At 38.8% G+C, this 19807-nt stretch overlaps 1 protein-coding gene across 8 annotated transcripts; it reads right to left on the bottom strand.

Annotated features, from left to right (window-relative positions):
- Nucleotides 1-1879: 1879 nt before the first annotated feature.
- On the bottom strand, nt 1880-15767 carry LOC118212086 (protein RUFY3-like). Of its 8 annotated transcripts, none has more exons than XM_035389666.1 (15): nt 15509-15767; nt 15076-15350; nt 11289-11348; nt 7968-8141; nt 7430-7547; nt 7221-7322; nt 6943-7066; nt 6458-6522; nt 6112-6177; nt 5930-5999; nt 5581-5673; nt 5144-5224; nt 4677-4847; nt 4091-4188; nt 1880-3397 (listed from the first exon to the last, which is right to left on the bottom strand). In XM_035389666.1, the coding sequence occupies exons 2-15, from the start codon at nt 15251-15253 to the stop codon at nt 3325-3327; spliced, it is 1473 nt and encodes a 490-aa protein (XP_035245557.1). In that variant the 5' UTR covers nt 15254-15350; nt 15509-15767; the 3' UTR covers nt 1880-3324. The 8 variants fall into 8 exon arrangements, with proteins under 8 accessions (XP_035245557.1, XP_035245556.1, XP_035245559.1 ...); XM_035389665.1 differs by having other exon boundaries at nt 15076-15338; XM_035389668.1 differs by having other exon boundaries at nt 4091-4164; nt 15076-15263.
- Between the last annotated feature and the right edge of the window lie 4040 nt (nt 15768-19807).

The following is a 19807-nucleotide window of genomic DNA, read 5'->3' as shown; positions in this document are numbered from 1 at the left end:
TTCCTAAATGCCCATATGTCAGTCATTGTCTCAACAATAATATATTTATGCTGTTTCAGATTATGACATAAAAACATTAAGTAAAAAATAAATTTAAAAAACACTACATTTTGACAAAGGGCATCAATCCAAGCTAACAATACTGATATTTCATAATTCACAGAATTCGATGCTTGTTTGTCATGATTAATTTTTAGATTGACAGTAGACTGGCTTGCAGTTCACATCATGATTGTGGTTTAGAACAGGAATGCTTATCCATTGCTTGCTTGCTTATGACAGTTACTGATGTTTTTTGTAACAGTGCGTTACACAGAACCTAAAATATTAAATGATAATTCTGAACATCTTCCAAATAACGAAGAAACTGAACGAGTACGTATTTAATGTGTGTTTAAGCAGCATTAGTGATGGCAGAAGACCATGAACCGAAACAACCAAGCTTCCTTTTTTGTAAATAAAAAGTAATTTATATTGTCGAGTATTTAATATAACAATGGAGGATTACTACAAGAACATCAGATTGTACTATCAGTCCTACTTATTTAATGTACACTGGAGTCACTGTCAGCATAATGTGTGCTACTTACAGTCACTAACATACACATGACATCACATATCCTTAAGAGATGAGTACTTACCTGATATGGTCCAGAGATTGGGTTATAAGCAGGCTTTTGTAATTTGAAACCAGAAAGAAAGTGCTCTCAATCTATGTCTGATATGCTGTGGGATTGTTGCTATGGGATTTAAGTGATACATTTGTTTGGGGTGAGTGAACCAATGAATTGTGTCTGGTAATATTCTATCTCCTCCGTGTGCTTTCAATAAACTGTAAGGATCTAAGGAACTTAAAACAAACATACTGTATGTTGTACGTGTTCTACAGACAGAATATAAAGTTGAATATCATGCAATGGGAAATGTTGTTTGTTTAAAAAGATACATGTTTTCCATGTGGTGCAACTGATTGTTGTTGAATTGTTATTTGCAGCAGCCAACTGAATTGTTATTTGCAGCAGCCAACTGATCTCCAAGACGATCTCCAAGTGTGGCAGACGGGCAGTGCATAAAAAAAATACCTTTTAGCTGTGCGGTGGACCAAAAACAAGCCACACTTTCCAGATACAAAATAAGGAACATCAACATGTCATTCTATTCATATTCATAAAGTTTATATACGTACATACATGCATACAAACAAACAAACATACAAACATACATATGCATTTGATTCACTTTTGTTATGACCGAGTCTGATTAACATTAAACTAAAAGTCTGCAGTGTTTCTATCTACTGTTGCTTGTGGTTATTCTTGTTATTTGTAAGTAGAATTGCTTGCCATTGTGATCTTACAAGTTGCTTTCAACAAACACCTTCCAAAAAAGTAAATGTAGTGGCACGCATTAGAAATGAGTCCTGTACCTTAGCCACAGGCAGCCAGCTGCTCATGGTTGTCCAGTACCTGTTACAATACTTTGTTTTTTTTGTTTTTTTTTTACAATACAATACTTTAAATATAATACAATAAAGTATTGTATTGTACCTGTTCTGTTTCTCTCAGGGTGTGAGTTCACAGGTGCTTCCTACCTCTGCCTTTTCAGTCGTTCCACTTCCATCACCAGACTCTTGCCTTCAAACTCCTGCCTGAACTGCCCTTTATTGTTGGCAGAGAGGCTTCCACCCTGCTGTGCCCCTCACGATTAGGTTTTGAGCCGGATGAACTTGTGGTAAAAACAAAAGCGAATGGGAGATAGGGAGGGACCCCATTTCAATGGCAAAACAGAAAAGAGAACTTAAATTGGCAGATCAAGAAGGGGTGAAATGTAAAGGGTGAAATTAATTAAAGGGATTTAAAGACGGTGAACCAGGCCATTTGTTTCATGTTTTATTATGCTATTTCACTACAGTTTACATTGAAGTTAAATAAACATACATTTTCCACTTTTCCTTTAAGCTATAAGTACACTATCAGCCCAGCCATGACTTTCATAAGAACAATTAACCTTACTTATTCATTTGGATTGCTTAAGTTAATGTGCTGCAACTATATAGATTCTTGAGTTTTGAATTGCATGTTTCATTCACCTGTTCCTACTCATATGAGTTAACAATGTAATTTAGGCACGATTGACCAGCAGATAGGAAAAAAGCAAAACCTGAATTAGTAATTTTATTATAACTGGTTATATGTCTCCACACAATGCTCCAACTGCTTTCTAGCTGACAAAATGTAAACAAAAACCTGTCTAATAAAACAAACTAACAAAATTAGCAGCCTTTAAATATGTAAATATTAAATTTGCAGAAAAAAGGAAATAGTAAACAGACATACATGTTTTTTGCAAATAAAAAGTTAAAACATTAAACAGCTAATTGGAAAAGAAGCATTTAAAATTGTTTCCAACTGCTAAGTATTACAACATATTTTTGGCATTACTGTTCACTCAAATTTATTGAGCTTTAAATGATCTTAATTATATACTGCAAAGTTCACTTTTAAGCTTTGCTGAAACTGACTGTTTCACCAGAAAAAAAAACAATGGAATTTTGGGGTTCAAACGAAATATTCCCAAACCACAACATATAATCTTTTTATGTAAAGTTGGGCTTCAGATCATGCCATATGCACATATCACACCAGCAAATTGTGTGTCCTTCGTGAAAATATTATTTCCTGGGTGCACTACAAACATCTCTGCTGAAGCAAACTACCAGAATAAACTGCCGTGGAAGGGTCATGCTGAAACATGTGCTTGTGTTTCTACATTTCTTTAAACCCAAGAACCGAGTCAGTAGTTGCGGTTTTGTCCTTATTTTTTTTTTTTATAAAGACAGGGAGTGGGCACGCACATTCTGTTTGCTGAGCTACCGTCCGTCTTACAGTGAGGCATTTAGAGAAGGCAAGGTTTCATGGAGCAACTTGGCAGCGCAAGACGGCCCCGTTTCTACACTCCACTAGCCACGTCTGGTGTAGCAGAAGCGGACGCAGACACATCGTAGGGGATTGGCTCAAGGCTAAATTGTTCTCCAGCAAACGCATTCGTTCCTAGTATTCCACTGCGTTTCTCCCTCAGCCAACAGTACTTTTCTCACATCGGGAGGAAGAACAGAAACAGGTAAAGGGCTGAGCTTCCACTACTCAAAGCAGGTGCAAAGGCACCGCAATCTCAAGAGGCTTGCGGAAAAAGGACTCATAAAAGAAAACGGATGGATGTAAAACCTGTAAATCAATGTCCTAACTTTGTCATGATCTATATTACACAATAGTTTATAATCAAAGTCAACATCAGATTTAGGAAAATTTAAATGGTTTTTGTGGCCTAATGCTGCTTCTGAAGGATTTTTCCTGCTGCAGAATTAAGGCTTCTGGCCTGTTTCACCATGTCTTTTTCACTGGTCATAAAATGAGAGAAATGGAGTGATGGGAAGAAAGAAAATGGAGTGACAGAGCAAAATAATGAGGAGAAGAAGAGGGAGAAAACAGTTAATACAGGTAAGAGAACACGGTTCCAATCTTCAGGCAGGGTGGAAAAGTCACAGGAATCCCAACAACAGGAAAAACAGAGAAAGCTCACAGCTTTGGATTACATGGCTGTATCATTGTTACAAAGTTATGAAGACAACATTGTGTTATCAACAGGCAGCAGAGAAGGTTTACCTTCAAATCAACAGATATATATATATATATATATATATATATATATATTATTTATTTAACAAAACACAACCAATGCACTATGTGCCTCTGTCATTGTTTTTTTATGAGTATATAGTGATATCACAGAGATACATAGTGTCTTTGGCATTTTGTTAAATTAAGGAGCAAACAGTGAGCAATCCTCTGTCTTTTGAATGTCTACCTCCTGTGGATCTTCACCATGTTAACAAATGGATTTATCTTCTCATTTACATGTAACCTGATCATGAATGAAAACGAATGAACTCGCATGAACGGAAAGCCACATTTAACAATGAAAATCCGCACTTAATCTATACCATTATGGACTGTATCTTCAAGTGGTTGTTCAGGGTTACAGTTTTTCTTTCAGCTTGACAGAAAAGTCAACAGGGCCGAGAAACTCCTACCTCTGCTCCAGCTGTTTAATTGTTGCTGCGATCTGGTTTGCCTTCTCGTCCACGCGGCTGACGATTTCACTCTTCTGTTTCGTGGACGAATCAGAGCTCTGATTATACACAACACATACAGTAACAATGGAAGCTTTGTCTGTCGCAAAAAGCTTGCTACGAACTGTCTTCAGGAATATATTGTCAAAGCATATCATATCACATTACAGTACATACATAATCATGAATTGTGACATTTTGAATGGAAAAAAACCCTAATCCTTGTTAAAAATACTTATATTATGAGGGATTAATATTCTATTTGATTAAAATATTTAATACATATCTCACCCAATACATATCACATACCCAAAAACAATATATGTGCACACCAGAATTTTGATAGAGACAAGTCATTTTTACAAAGGAGAGATGAGTAGTGAAGAAGGAAAATTTCTTCTTTTTTCAGTGTACAAGAGAGGCCACAAGAGGGCGACCATGAGCTTTCATTTAGTCTCAGCTGGGAGGAGGCTCTGAGCTGAGCAGTGTGGTTTGCAGAGAGTGGCACCTCCACCAGAAGGCGAGTGTGCTCCAGTTACTGTAGTACCTGTGATTTGTGGCAGAGCTCTTGGTTGAGTGTCCGCAGATCTTCCAGCTGTTGCCTGAGTGCCTGCAGAGCATCTTGCTTCTCACAGATGTCCTTCTCCATAAACTTCATGGACTGCTCCATCTCCTGCTTCACACCAGTCTGCATCTCCACATCCTTCTCCACATCCTGCTGAAAAAAAAACATGTTCAATCTCTGAAGCACAGTCCACGAGTCCAACAACCCACAGAGCATCAGTATATAATGAAAGCCTTACCATATTTATTTGTATTTAAACTACAGGAATTCTTAATTGTGTCAAAATACAACCTTTCCAAATGTTAGCACTTGCATAAATTCAAATGAAGCTTGGAGAAATTTTATTTCTTGAGCCAGTTTCAACAGAGAGACCAAAACAGAAAGACCAAAAATAAGTTAACAATAAAATCAATTTCAAACCCACATATACACATGAAAGAGAAACAGACCGAATGCTGAGCTTCATCCCTGATCTGTTTCCGAGCCTCTCCTGGAACCTGTCCATCTGCACTCCCATCTGCTTTCAATACCTACACACACACACGCACACACACACACGCACGCACGCACACACACACCATAACGAAATGAATCACCATCAAAATCTGAAATGAAGCAATACTTCTAGAACCTCCATCCCATTGAGTCACAAGCACAATACTAACTGTCTAAACTTCATAACCACATCTGGTTTCCCCAGGAACTTTCAGATTATGGCAGAATTGTACACAGATAAGTATGAAAGTGTTTAACATGAATGATCATTCACATACCACCAGATAAGAATGTCTTTGCTGATGAGGCATAATATTTAAATCCTATGACATTGTATTCCTGCTTTTATAGCTGCAGTTTATGATATGAAACCATAAGGAAATGCAGAGACCTTGCGACTGGTCTCCAGTAGGTAAGAACTCTCCTCTTTCACACGTTCAACATCTTCCTGCAACGTTATAATCCGGTTGTTTGCAACAGCAAGCTAAAAAAAAAAAGGCAAAACCCACAGGTATATTATAAATAAACACTAGCCATTAAAAGCAGGAATTTGATAAATCTGTATACCAGCAAATTACATATTTAGTACAATATATAAGTGTACTATATAAAGATACACACAAGCATACATAAACTAACTCTGAATACATACATAATGAAAATTTTAGTTGTCTGAATGACTTCCAGATGCATTACATCTCAGTGATTCTTCTGAATACAGTGTATGCACATAAACCCACCTCTTCTGTTAGCTTTGTATTTGACTTTTCTAGTGCATCAACTTTTGCTTGGAGATTATTCACTGAGGCACTGTTGAGTAAAATGAACAAGAACTGGACTGAATAGATGAGTAAATTGAGGAGAAGGAGCATCAGATGTTTCTGACATCAATGGCAAATCGTTCTAAAGGAAATTAAAATACCTCAAATGTCTGTTAAGTTCCTCAACATAATTCTTCTGGTCAAGTATTGCAGTGATCTGTCCATCACTGTAAAACGAGGGAGAAAATGTTTCCAAAACTCTGGCAGGAGAAAAAACTGGATCCCTGTGGACTTACTGTTGAGCGACATTATGAACAGACAAGTTTGATCCATGTGCACTTACAGCAACACGTGAACAGTACATTGGATCGACAATGGACTTAAAGCAATCTGTCACGAGACAAACTGGATCTACATTGACTAAGAGCAGCCTAGAAATAAACAAACTTGATTCACATGGGCTTAAAGCAACCTATAAAGAGACAAACTGGATCCCTGTAAACTTACCCCTCTGTGCTTTTGCTGCTGTGGCCCCCATCCTTTAAATACATGGAGAAATCGATAACTCCAACCTAGAAGGAAATGTGCAAAGTCTGATGAGAGCAAAGACTGAATACACACAACAGCCAAAAATCTTCAGGAAAACAGCTCATCTCAATAGAGTCAGCTTTGTGGCTAAAGAATTGAGACTTAATTTTCATCCAAAAAAACAGGGCAAATTTCACCTTCAGAGCAGTATTAATAATGTGTCTCTCTGTTTAGGAGATTGAAACCTTCTTGCACAGAAATATATTGCAAACCGTAGCTGTACATTTGCATTCTTTATCGAAATAGCTAGCATTATTCAAAATGCAACCCCAGGGCACCCAAGAAGTTAGCATCATTCACAGTGAAGGAGCGATAGCAAGAGATTTTTAGGTGAATCACTGATAATTACTGCTCAAAAGCTATAATATCAGATGGAATCATAGTGAAAATTAGGCTAAAATCACCTGAGAATCCAGGTCTTCTCCCTTCATACACAGGTTAGCATCAATAACATTCAAACCCACTAACAGCCCAGCAATCACAGCACCCTCCTCCTCCATCATCAACGCATTAGGCTCATAGAACTCACTGAAGAGAAAAGAAATCAAATAAACACATCTAAGACATTCTGAGGTGGATTATTTCTGATGTCTCTCATTATGCACAATGCAACTAATACCAGAATGTCTGATATGGTTTCCAGCAGTACAGCTGCAGTGCCAGGACGTAATTCGGCATGTACCTGAGCAGGTCCTTTCTGTTGATTAGGGTCTTCATGTAATCTGACAATTTCTTTTGCATCAAGGCAAGGCGAAGCCAGGCTCTTCCTCGCCCTATTGGTGTTCTACACGTGGAAACAGTATATTTAGATAACCATTCCAGACATACACTGAAAAATAAAGTGTATTATTTGTAGAATATGGCATCACCAAATCTATTAGCTTTGCTTACTTGAGCCCAGGGAGGTCCTTCACACTGGCTGTGATTTCACCTGCTTCGGGGGTTAACTTTTCCACCAGCTCCAAAGGACCCCAGAAGGACTTATTCTGTCCAAGGAAGGTCTTCTTGGCTGAATTTAAAGTGTAGCTCAGTCATTGGAAATGTATACACAGCTATATTCACTGACAAATATCCTTTAACATGTGCTACTGGATGAAAATGCAGGACCGATAACATTACAACAATTACTGTGTTCCAGTGACGTGATTTCTAGTTTTTTTCTTGTTCACTTAATCTCCACCTTTCGTATGACATTTGAAAAATAGAAAAATAATATTTTCACATTTGAGGTTAAGAGCTGAAAACCTTGTCTGGAACACGATAGACAAGATGAGCCTATTTTCCTCAGTAAAACACAATTTTGAGTTCACAGCACTCATAGTACTGTTTCGTTGTTCCATAAAACAAGTGTATTGTAACACAGAAGAATAAATTAAATCTGATTCTCACGTGCAAAATATGCTGTGAATAAATGGCTGAAACAACATACATTTTAGGCCATGTTTTAGACAATGTTCCATCACAACAAAGAACTGTTGGAGGGGAGCGTAGTCCGAGTCGAGGGTTCGCCCCAAGTTGAGCGCAGACTCGATCAGTCCCTTTATGCTCAACTTGGCCATGTTCATCAGGTTGAGCCGCTCAATAGTGATGGGGTCCTTGGGGTCTAAAAAGAGAAGGGAGATGATTACTGGCCAGTCGTGAAATGATCGTCCTGCCACTGGCATTCGTGTCGAATACACAGTCAAATACACAGTCAAATAACATGAAAGCTGCATGGAATGTTGCACTGTATCGCTTACAAGCAATGTTCTTCTGTAAAAGGAGAATATACTCATGTTTCAATGTAAAAAATTTAAAAAAATGAATAGGAAAATTGAAAACAACTGTAAAATGTTAAGCATGCAAAAAATATTTCAGAATGCTTATGTACCGCAAAAATAAAAAATAAAGTATGTCTGTTTATGGTTCACATGTTAATGGTTAGCAAGACTTTTTGCCACAAAATATATACTTTAGAAAGGATACTGCTTTCTGTCTTAAAACACTGGGAAGTAAAGCAGAAGAGGATACTTTTAAAACTATCAACACATACGAATAATGCACAGCTAAAAGCATATATCAAAGCCTGACAGAATCAGTATCATTGGTCTTCAATTTATTATAACAAAACATTGATTGAATGAGCAAATTTATAATGCTTGTGTGCTATATGCCCAAAGTACACTGTGTGTGTATGTGTGTGTGTGCATTTAACATTGCTGATGTTTCGGTACATCGTCTGTTACATACAGTAACTCTCTCATTTTTTTCCCCCACTGTTCTGCACTACTGGTGTTTAAGGGAACCGTCGAAACCCAAAAAGCTCTCTGGCCACGGACATCCTCAAATCATGCCAATACTGAAAGGCATCAAAACCCAGGATCTACATGTGGGGAACTTAACAATACAGTACAAATCAAATGCAGCAAAAGGTAGTGTGCAGACAAATGAAGACACAGGACACAAGCACAAACTATAAAGGAATGTACCCAGGAGTGTTCCAATAATGCTATTGTTCAGGTCACATTCTATTGCTTATGATAACAGTTTAGTACATGATCAGACTTCCTAAGATCTAAATTACATTTACATATACACGGCATCCTTTCAGAGAAAGAAGGTCACACATATGTACACATTGCATCACTACGGCCTGTAGAAAAAAAACTCCATACAGACCGCATCTGAAATTTCTGAATCCAAGATATTTTCATTGCCAACCGGACGATAGTATGCAGCATTAGATGCTACATGTCATGACTGCAGTCCAATGAGTTACTCTCAGCGACAAGCCACTAGAATGGCCCGAGCAGCAGATCACTGCTTGTTCACAGCTGACACAGGAAGTGGCCAGGAGTCGATGGAAATTTAAAAAATATTATTTGCTTCTTTCTTTGCTCGTACTCAAAAACATGTCAGCAGAGCTCCTATGTGCCGTCACAAAATTCGATGTACTGGTCACGGTTGTCATGCCAAACAAATAAACATACTCAACTAAAAAAGCACTGAAAGAATAAACTGCATATACAGTCACCTCCAAAATTATTGGCTCCCTTATTGAAGGTACAGTAAAGAGGATTTTGGCTCCATTTGGACAGTTGCATGATGTATCATCCATGCCATGCTTGATTGTTACCCATACAACATAGCTGGTAACATAACTGGGTGTGTAGCACAGTGGGTAAGGAACTGGGCTTGTAACCGAAAGGTTGCAGGTTCGATTCCCGGGTAAGGACACTGCCGTTGTACCCTTGAGCAAGGTACTTTACCTGCATTGCTTCAGTATATATCCAGCTGTATAAATGGATACAATGTAAAATGCTATGTAAAAAAAGTTGTGTAAGTCGCTCTGGATAAGAGCGTCTGCTAAATGCCTCTAATGTAATGTAATGTGTTATTGCAGCCCAAGAGAATGCATTTTGCCATTTGTTGTTTTATTAGCAACCAAGAGGATGGTCAAGTGCATTTTCCTCTTAGCAGTCCCTCAACGTGCCTACACTGCCATTATTTGGGAGCACAGAAAGCACGTGGTTGACCACAGACTTGCGGCTGTTAAATTGGTAGACTACCTGGAACACAAAATCAGCAAATGAAAAAAAAAAAAAAAATTATTTAATTATTCCTGTGGTGGGCATTATATCATGGAAGACCCGTGTCATTGAAATTCACTTCATTAACAAAAAACATCAGTCACTGACAATTCTTGGATTTTTAGCAGCTCTACTACTATTGCATAAGGGCTGTGCATCTGCTTCATATAAATTTGCAACTGAGACCTACAAACGAAGACTGCTGACCAAAAACTAAACTAAATGAAAAACCATCAGACATGAAATGCTAATTTGGCAACTATTACTTCGGATTTAAACCAAACAAAAAAGGGAAATTGGCAACCAAGTGAGAACAAGGAGGGACTGTCACCAAATGCCACCAATATTGTCACTATCATCTTGAAATTAGACTAGCATGGCTAAACTATTTAAAATTTTGCAGTAACAAAATAAATTCAGCAGAAGAGAACAAACTGCCTGGACATTCATCGTTATTCATCGATATTCATGGCCCCCGCCCCCACGCCCCCCCCCCCCCCCCCACCCCGCTCGACAGATTTGAGTTTACAAGTTTTCCCAAAACCAACAATAATTATCATCCATTGGCTCAACCCTAATGTATTGTTACATTATTTAGGTAATGGCAATCACATCCAAAAAAATTCCCATGGTTTTAAAAAATATGAATCAAGCAAGATTATCAGCGTGGAAAAGCACAATTTTCACTACAGGCTCACTTTTCATCCTGACAAACCAGAATTCCAGTTCCATGGTTCAGATCAGAGACTAGCCTACCAGGGTTTTATATTTTTGTCACGTGCATGGGTAGCGTAACAGAATTACAGTCTGCACTGAAAATATATCCTCGAAGAAGAACAGGCCTCCAAAAAGAGTTCCTGTAGACATGCATCAACATGTTACCGGGACACAGGGCGTCGCCGTTCACAGTGGGAAAATTTGTTTGACAGCTCTGCCACTGGACGAATTGCCAACTGCAGCAGGGGCACAGCGTGTGGGTGCTCCGAGAGGAAGTGGAAAGGAGACGGTGAAATGCCAAAGAGCCATGCACATCGGATAAGCCCAGGAAAGGGAGGGAGATAGTGATGTCACAGGGGACGATGGCCATGGAAACGCCTGCCCAGCAGACAAGGCCTAGGAATGGCACCGGAGTGGGTGGGCTGAGATGGCAGGAGCTGGGACAGTGATGCTGCGATACGCACCTTCAAACTCATCAAGCATTTGCATTTGCTCCACCAAATCTGTGAAATCCTCCCATGAGTCTTTGCAAGGGGAAATGGAAAGGGGACAAAGAAAAAAGAACAAAGGATAGAATGTCATGCATACCATGGTTGGAAATAAAAGCACCACTAACGAAATTGGGGTAACAAGTGAGGTGGGAATGTTCATTTGTTTGGTTTGTTTTTGTTTGTTTCTTTTTTGGGGGAGGGGGGGGGGCTGCAGCAATCATTCACAATTATTGTTTAGTCTCTTGTGAAGAACAAGGGGACAACAATATTTGTAGGTTGGCATTTCATATCACAATTCCTATTTATCTGAATTATCACCTCTGATACGTGTACACTGATTATGAACCTCCTTGTTGTGACACAATTAAGACTCCAGCAACCTCACAATCAAACAGCCAATCCCAATAGGAATGAGAATATGTTTAGTTGGTCAAAAAATATGCTTACCACTGAACTTATTACTTCTTACGTATTAACAAAAACTTTTTTATTACTATAAAACATGCATTAAAATGCATTTAAATCCTATGGAAAATGTAGAACTACATATTGATCAACATAGCCAAATTAAAGTAATGAAAAAGGATGATGCAGTCTGAAGGGACATATTGCCAAAAAGCCTTTTTTAAACTATTATATTATTTTATTTGTTTTTTTTAAATATTATTTTTATTTGTTTTTAATATTGTATTACACCGATTCTGGTTTTGCTATTTTGCTATCTTTTTTGGTATTTTCTGTAAAGCACTTTGTAAACTTTGTTTAAAAAAATGTGCTATACAGATAAAGTTTATTATTATTATTATTATTATTATTATTATTATTATTATTATTGTTATTATTGTTATTGTTATTGTTATTATTATTATTATTATTATTGTTATTATTATAACACCATGTAAGCTTCTTCTGGTGGTAAAGACTACACAGTTTCAGCCTCAGCCATGCCGCAACACAACCACATCCTTCCGGAAAATGCTAAACTACTACAGACATTAAGGCGCTATTTTCTGCTTTTCCAGAAAATAGCCCTGAGGTTCTTATGTTGGGGAAAAGGAAAAGGCGTCTGGCATGTACTTTTCCACTCATTAGTAAATCAGCATTGTGAAGGATAATCCAATTTATGCATGCTCATGTCGTGTCAATATACGTCAGAGGAAATAGAAAGTTAATTTCTATAAATAGTTTTTTTAATGTGCTTTCACACTACACACTACGTTTTTGTGAGTTTCTAATTTCAGCCAAAGATGACACATCAATACAAAAAACAAAAATAAATATTTTCAATCTGGGAAAGACTGAATGCACTGTCACTGGGCTTTTGATTTGGATTCTGTTCACATATATATACACATATATTTATCACAATCAAATGACATACATTAAACTGGAGGGATACCGCTGCAATGATCTAAACTTCTACTTCTCTAACTTCACCCCTTATTAATCAACACACAGGGAAAAAAAGCTAAATGGTAAAACTGAAAAGATCACAGGATTATGATTATGGCTTTTAACACTAGAGCTCATAAAGGTCGCAGTGTTCTAAAGATAATCTAAAAAGGAGGATACCACTTTCTAATGAGGGTTTACTTAGCAATAGCAAAACGATGTTCTGTTATCAAACAAGTGCAGCACAAGAGAGAGGAAAAAATAGCTTGCCTGATGTCTTTGTAATTATGGACTACCATGTCCTCTGCAATTATACAGTGCAATGCAATAGATGACACGTGACTCTGCGGAATTACAATCCTTGGCATTCTTTACTTGTGGTCAAAACAGCTCAAAGGTCTGTCACACAAACCTAACTGCAGGTCTTCTTGTCCTGTGTGTGACAATATCATCAGTTCTTGCCAGTGAACCAATATGCCTTTTCCATGCGTATCTCCATATTGCTTTAAGCACAGTATACTTGAGAAAACAGATTTTAAAAAATTTTCAGAGAACTATTTAGATACAATATGAATCAATGCAAATATTTAAAAAAATAAGGCTTACAAGTAGCTACTTATTACTCTGACTGAGTAATTATACAGTGGGCAAAAAATCTAATAAATGTGCCCACTTCCCTTGAATGATGAAAACTCAAATGTTTGGAGGAACAATTTTTAGAAATATTGGATTAAATAAGGAGAAAACCTTTTTGTTAAAGGGAATAAGTGATCATATGGATCATAAAAAGTAAGTATATAGTGACAGGTAGCAGCTTTTCCATTCTTCCATCCATTCACCACTGATTTTCAAAAGCAGTTTTTTTATTCCAAGAAAAAAGCATACTTGGAATACTTTGCCGGGAATACTTGATGAAATGCAAGTCTCTGATGAACTTCCTGTAAGGAAACCCCTCAGAAAAGCAGGGTATATTCATCCTCACATAAATGCAATCTTCTAATTACTTAACGATAAAAACATTTTAATCTTAAACATGGCCAGCAAAGTATGTCAAAGCCCACTTACTGAGGCAGAGGCAGAAACACAGGCCACAAAACAAACATGGCGCCTCAGTCAGAGAATACAACCTACTCACGGGCCTTACAAATTTTAGGAATTTTTTAATGAGGCCTGATTGAACTTGCATAATCAAACAATTGTTTCTCACAAATGTCAGCCTCGTATATTCCACTTTAAAAAAAAAACTATTTTAAAGGTTGCGACGTGCAAATAAATGAAAAGCTACTCCACCTTGAAGAGCTATAGACAGAACTTGACTATGGATTTAAAAAATATCACATTTCAATATTTTCACTGCCATGCAAATACTTGAATTTATCATATACCTAAAAAATCTTGACCTACAAACAATGTTTTTTTAAATAGGCTAACTGGGTCAGCCTCCAGCAGTGTTGCCAGGCAGCTGTGCAATTATTCTGACTTAATTCTGTTACAACAAAGCAGTTGACCTTAAACATATTCTGTGAATGTAAATGAATGAGATGTACAAACAGCAAATGTTAAGGGAGTGACATCAATGTTAAGGGTATAATAAACATAGTATTTGAACATTAAGATTTATTTACAAATGTTGGTATGTGAGGGGCACTGCCAAAAAGATGAAGTGTTGCAGACAATAGAAAAAAAGGGAGGAGCTTACATATTGGGCCACAAGGGTCTTATGGAACTGTGGTACTGTGGAACTGGTATCAGGCTTCAAAAATAAAGTCAATTATGAACTGCAACTTGGTACTGGATATTTTTATCCAGGGAGGACTAAGAGAACAGCATTTAGACACCGGAAAATATACACAATTTTTTTTTGTGCCGAAGCAATTTCCTGTATTTAGTCAGAATCCAGATTAAATCACATTGCTCTGTTAACTACAGAACACTGAAGTATTTGCAGGAATTGGGTTAAATATGTGAAACCGTGTGTGAAACTAATTTTAAAACCACACAAAAAAGGCAGCAATAAATCATGCACTCCTTCACTCAAAATACATAATTTTTCATCCTGTCTTCCAAACTAATTCAAACCACCTATCGACAGCAACCACATCAATAAATATTCTATCTGTGTACATTACCCTTTCCCTTGCTCCGATCAGTGAAAATGTAAATAGCAGTAGCCTTTATTCCAATAATAAGAAGTTTGTTCCTGGCTCACACATATTAACGATCATAAAAATCATCCGTATTAAAAAGTGGACGCTGGGCGGCATCGATTTTCAGTGCATCCCTGCATCTGAGACACAGTGATGCTGTGGCTAGCGAACCCGGCCTCACCCCTCTCAGCAGCAACACCCAGCACAATGGGAGCACCTACCTTCGTGGGCTGGCTCCGGGTCAGGCGTGAGGGAAATGTCGTTGAGCTCTCGAAGGCAGAGCCATTCCCCGTCCACGGACACCCGAAAGTTGCAGAGGTAAATGGTTTCCCTGGCAGCCTGCGTGATCTTGTCGGTGGTGGGGGTTGGGGCATCGCTCTGAGGCGTCAGATCAGACATGATGACTCAGCTGGTATGACAACAACACAGAAAGCACACAAAGTCTCCACAGGGCACAGGACTGGGAAAAGCACCGCAGCTCAGTCTGTAGTCTTCACTCACCAATCACACCAAGCAAACGAGGAGGAGAAAAAAGAGGGCAAAATAAGAACCAACAGGCATTAACCCTAACCACCACCCCCCCTCCCAGTGATGCAGCAGGGCTGATGAAAAGATGCTGTTCTTTTTTTTTTCTCTGCCTCCTCCCTGTCGTACCTCCCACAGATGAGTAAGGGGAAAAGTCGCTGTCTTCGCAACAAAGGCTGCCTTGCTTTCACGGCACGCCTTCTGATCCGATCTGAACAGCTAGAGGATTTGGAGACGTTGTGAAAGCCTGGGTGCTGCTGCTGCTGCTGCTGCTGCTGGTGAAATCACAGTCTTCCTCTCCCCTGGTCAGCCTGCTTCATACTAATTGGATTGGCTGTGCGCAGTGCACTGGGTGTAGACCAAAATGGCCGGCTAATGAGCTGTATTGAAGCTCGGTGTCACGTGAGCAGATGGCCTGGGAGAGGGAAAAATTCCCAAGATGCCTTTCTGATGCTGATGCAGGGATAGCTCATCCATCGCTCTTGCATCAGATATATCTCCTGCCAGGCTGTGCGAATCAAAAATCCCGGCATTTCCTAGAGAAATGGCCTATATTTTGATTGCTGCAGTAATGTCTAAGGCTAGGCGAATATAAAGAGACGGTTTTCTGTGAACCATGTTTAAAATAACGATAGCCCATAAATGTCACGTAAAGACATACGTGTCTTTGCGCGACGTTTATGCGCTATCATCACTTTATGAATAAATTATAAATAAAATATTAAGCTCATTATGTCTCATTCTCGATTAACACTTTAAACGGCATAATCACTTTGATTACGGCACGAATTATGTTTCCATTAGCATTAAAAATATTTTTTGCAAGAAAAAAAAAAACGGTAGACTAAATAAGAATGAACTTTTGGACATAGCTATATTAGCCTACACCCCCCCCCCCCCCCCCCCATAAAAGTACAACAGATAAATCTAAATTTATTTCGCCGTAGACTGCTCCAATAATAACACAGATAAGTTTCACACAGTTTTAAAATTCTCGCTTGAAACGCTAACCCTCTTCCATAAATTAGATGGTGCGCTGCATCTTCAACATGCTATGTCTCGTTACATTCATGTTAGCTAGTGCTAGCAAAAACACGTGTAGCTACAAACAAACTAATAAGCCTACAACCGTTTTTTACAGTCCCTGCGTACAACCCGTGCAGCGAATATTAGCCCAGCGCCTACACGATAGAACCTTTACTTTGCTGCGATTCTTCGACTGGTGAAACGTTGTTACCAGTCATTAGAACAACAGTTATATACTTCACGTCTTTAAATGTTAATTAATGTTTCGTTGCCTATACGAAATTCAGATGATTTTCTTGTATCGACTTCAACTGAAATGTGACTTTTCGTCTCAGTTACCTAACTGCATGTTACCAATTTTTTTAACTTTTGCTTAATAAAAATCCACTTAATGTGTTTTATTTTTTAAATTATTTAATTGTGTTTTACTGTGGGCCTATGTGTTTTAACAATTATTAGTTATCGGAAAATTCATAGTAACGTTGTAAATGTAAGCTAAATTAACGTTAATTGACGAGTTATCTTTGAAAACCGAACAAGACAGCTGAACGGCTGAAGATTTTTGTAGCATATTAAAACAAAATCGTTTCTATTAATTTAACGGCACGAAATAGTTATGTATGTTTAGTTTGAAGTAATCGAGAAACAATGAAATACATTTTAGACAGCAACTAGTTTACAAAATATTATTAAAACGGCACATCCGTCAAGATGATTTTTCATTTCTTAAATGCATGGGCCTAGGTATCGGGTGATGAGGAAACAGAGAAAACTAAGGCCGAGAAAAAAATGAACAAAAAGAAATGGTCATGGAAGAGGGGCAAGAAGGCCAAGTCTGCGGAAGAGTCATCTGCGCAGAACATCCAGCTCAGCCGATCAACCAGCCCTTAAAACTGACTGCGCAGAGCATCCAGCCCTTACAGCAAACTGCAAAGTGTAGCTTGCTCTGACAAGCAACTGCACAGAGCAGGGGGCCCTTATAATTGAGCATACAGAGCAGGTGTGTCTAAGAACAGTTGTCATGGGTACAGCTTTTGCATTCCTCATCTTTCACCCTCAGTGTTCTTCAAAAATTATTATTTATCAACTGTATTACATCTGATCAACAGCAACTCTCCGGAGTCTCTTTAGCCTACACTGCTTCATCGCGGACATCAGGAGAGAGGGCTGCTGCAGGCCAAACATTAGGCCTACCACATACTTGCTGAAGTACACGACATTTTCAAAAGTATGTGGACACCCCTTCTAATTAGTGGTTTTGGCTATTTCAGCTATACCCATTGCTAAAAGGTGCATAAAATCAAGCATACAGCCATGCAATCTCCATTGACAAACATTGGCCTTAGAATGGGTCATACTGAAGAGCTCAGTGACTTTCAACGTGGTACTTTTCAACAAGGCAGCAGGTCAAATTTCTGGCCATAGATCAGAGGTGGGCAAGGGTGGTCTCATAAATTTCTGGCTTTCATGCCAACAGCTGCTCAGTTTTAATGTAACAGGCATGGTCATCAACATGTTTCACTAAAAGTATTGATATCCTAATTTGTGACAGCTAAGAACTGTTCTTGTGTCCCTCTATAAAATGTTGTACTATGGTGTAATCCTAGGGTTCTCACCCCCAAGTCCAGGCATTCCTTGTTGTGTGCGGGTTTCTTCTCCAACCATAATTGCCCTAATATCGAGTAGTAGCTGTTTGACTTCTTGTTGACTCTGTCGCCCCTTGCAGGTGCCTAGTGGATCTACATGCCGCACGGGCCAGTGGCAGCAGTAATTAAAAAAACTGGTCTGCTGAAGACTGAAAAAATCCATCACACAGAAAAATTGGGACTTCTGCCAGTAACAGGTGAGAGACAAGCCTACAGGTACACACACATAAATACACAGGCACCAGGGTTCACCAGTAACTTCATGAGTTCCAGATTACTTTTTAAAATGATGCATACAGGTATGCGTACATACATATGCATTTGCCAAAAAATATTTAATAAACCAAAAATTTAATGAAAGAAGTAGTTGGTGGCAAGTCATCGGTGTCACAACGCAGTCTTAGGAAAAATGAACGTACATGTTCAGTTCAATAGCAATTGAAAGATTGGGATTGAGGATACAGGGTTTAAAAAAAGCAGATGTATTTGAGGATATAGTGTTAGATGTAGTATAGATATAGCAGTACCCAGTTTCCAAATTCACTGTGTTTTAGGGGTGCTGGTAAATAGATCCAGAGGGAGCAATGAAACAGAGACCACAGGCCAGCCTCTCTCAACCCAGAAACACCAGGGGCAGTCTCTCCTAAACCAGAAACACCAGGACCAGTCTCTCTCAGCCCAGAAACACCAGGACCAGTCTCTCTCAGCCCAACCCAGAAACACCAGGACCAGTCTCTCTCAGCCCAACCCAGAAACACCAGGACCAGTCTCTCTCAGCCCAGAAACACCAGGACCAGTCTCTCTCAGCCCAACCCAGAAACACCAAGACCAGTCTCTCTCAGCCCAGAAACACCAGGACCAGTCTCTCTCAGCCCAACCCAGAAACACCAGGACCAGTCTCTCTCAGCCCAGAAACACCAGGACCAGTCTCTCTCAGCCCAACCCAGAAACACCAGGACCAGTCTCTCTCAGCCCAACCCAGAAACACCAGGACCAGTCTCTCTCAGCCCAGAAAGACCAGGACCAGTCTCTCTCAGCCCAGAAAGACCAGGACCAGTCTCTCTCAGCCCAGAAACACCAGGACCAGTCTCTCTCAGCCCAACCCAGAAACACCAGGACCAGTCTCTCTCAGCCCAGAAACACCAGGACCAGTCTCTCTCAGCCCAGAAACACCAGCGTCAGCCTCTCTCAGCCTATAAACAACAGGGGCAGTCTCTCCTAAACCAGAAACACCAGCGCCAGTCTCTCTCAGTTGTAAGCTATAAGAATAAATACTGCTGACTGGTATTGTAAAAAAGCAGAACTTGATTAAGGTAGAGGGATTTTCCTAAACTATTTATTTATTTATTTATTTATTTATATTTAATGCACAATGAGAGAAATGTATTTAGAAAACAGAATACTCAAAAAATTGGATTTCAAGATATGGAATAAATACAAATTTCAGTGATAAAATGTGTGAGTTTAACGTTATATCTTTAAGACCTATTTGGTGAGATGATAAAGTACAGATAATTAGGCAACTCAATGACCATGAATATGAGTGACCTGAAGGGTTTTTGATATTTGATATTAATGATTTTTATGAATTTTATGTAATGTAATGTAGTGTTGAGCAAAAGCAGTACATTTGCAAGAGCAACAATAAAATACTTGATATGAACTCAGTCCAACATAAATATAAAATAAAAACTATAAATCCTTTTATTTCAGTTTTATGCAGGAAGGATTCAGTATCAGGTTATGCAAAATCAAT

This window comes from Anguilla anguilla, chromosome 14 (genome assembly GCF_013347855.1).
Source record: "Anguilla anguilla isolate fAngAng1 chromosome 14, fAngAng1.pri, whole genome shotgun sequence".
NCBI lineage: Eukaryota > Metazoa > Chordata > Actinopteri > Anguilliformes > Anguillidae > Anguilla > Anguilla anguilla.
The sequence above is the reverse complement of the archived record's forward strand: the minus strand, read 5'-3'. Positions and strand labels throughout refer to the sequence as shown.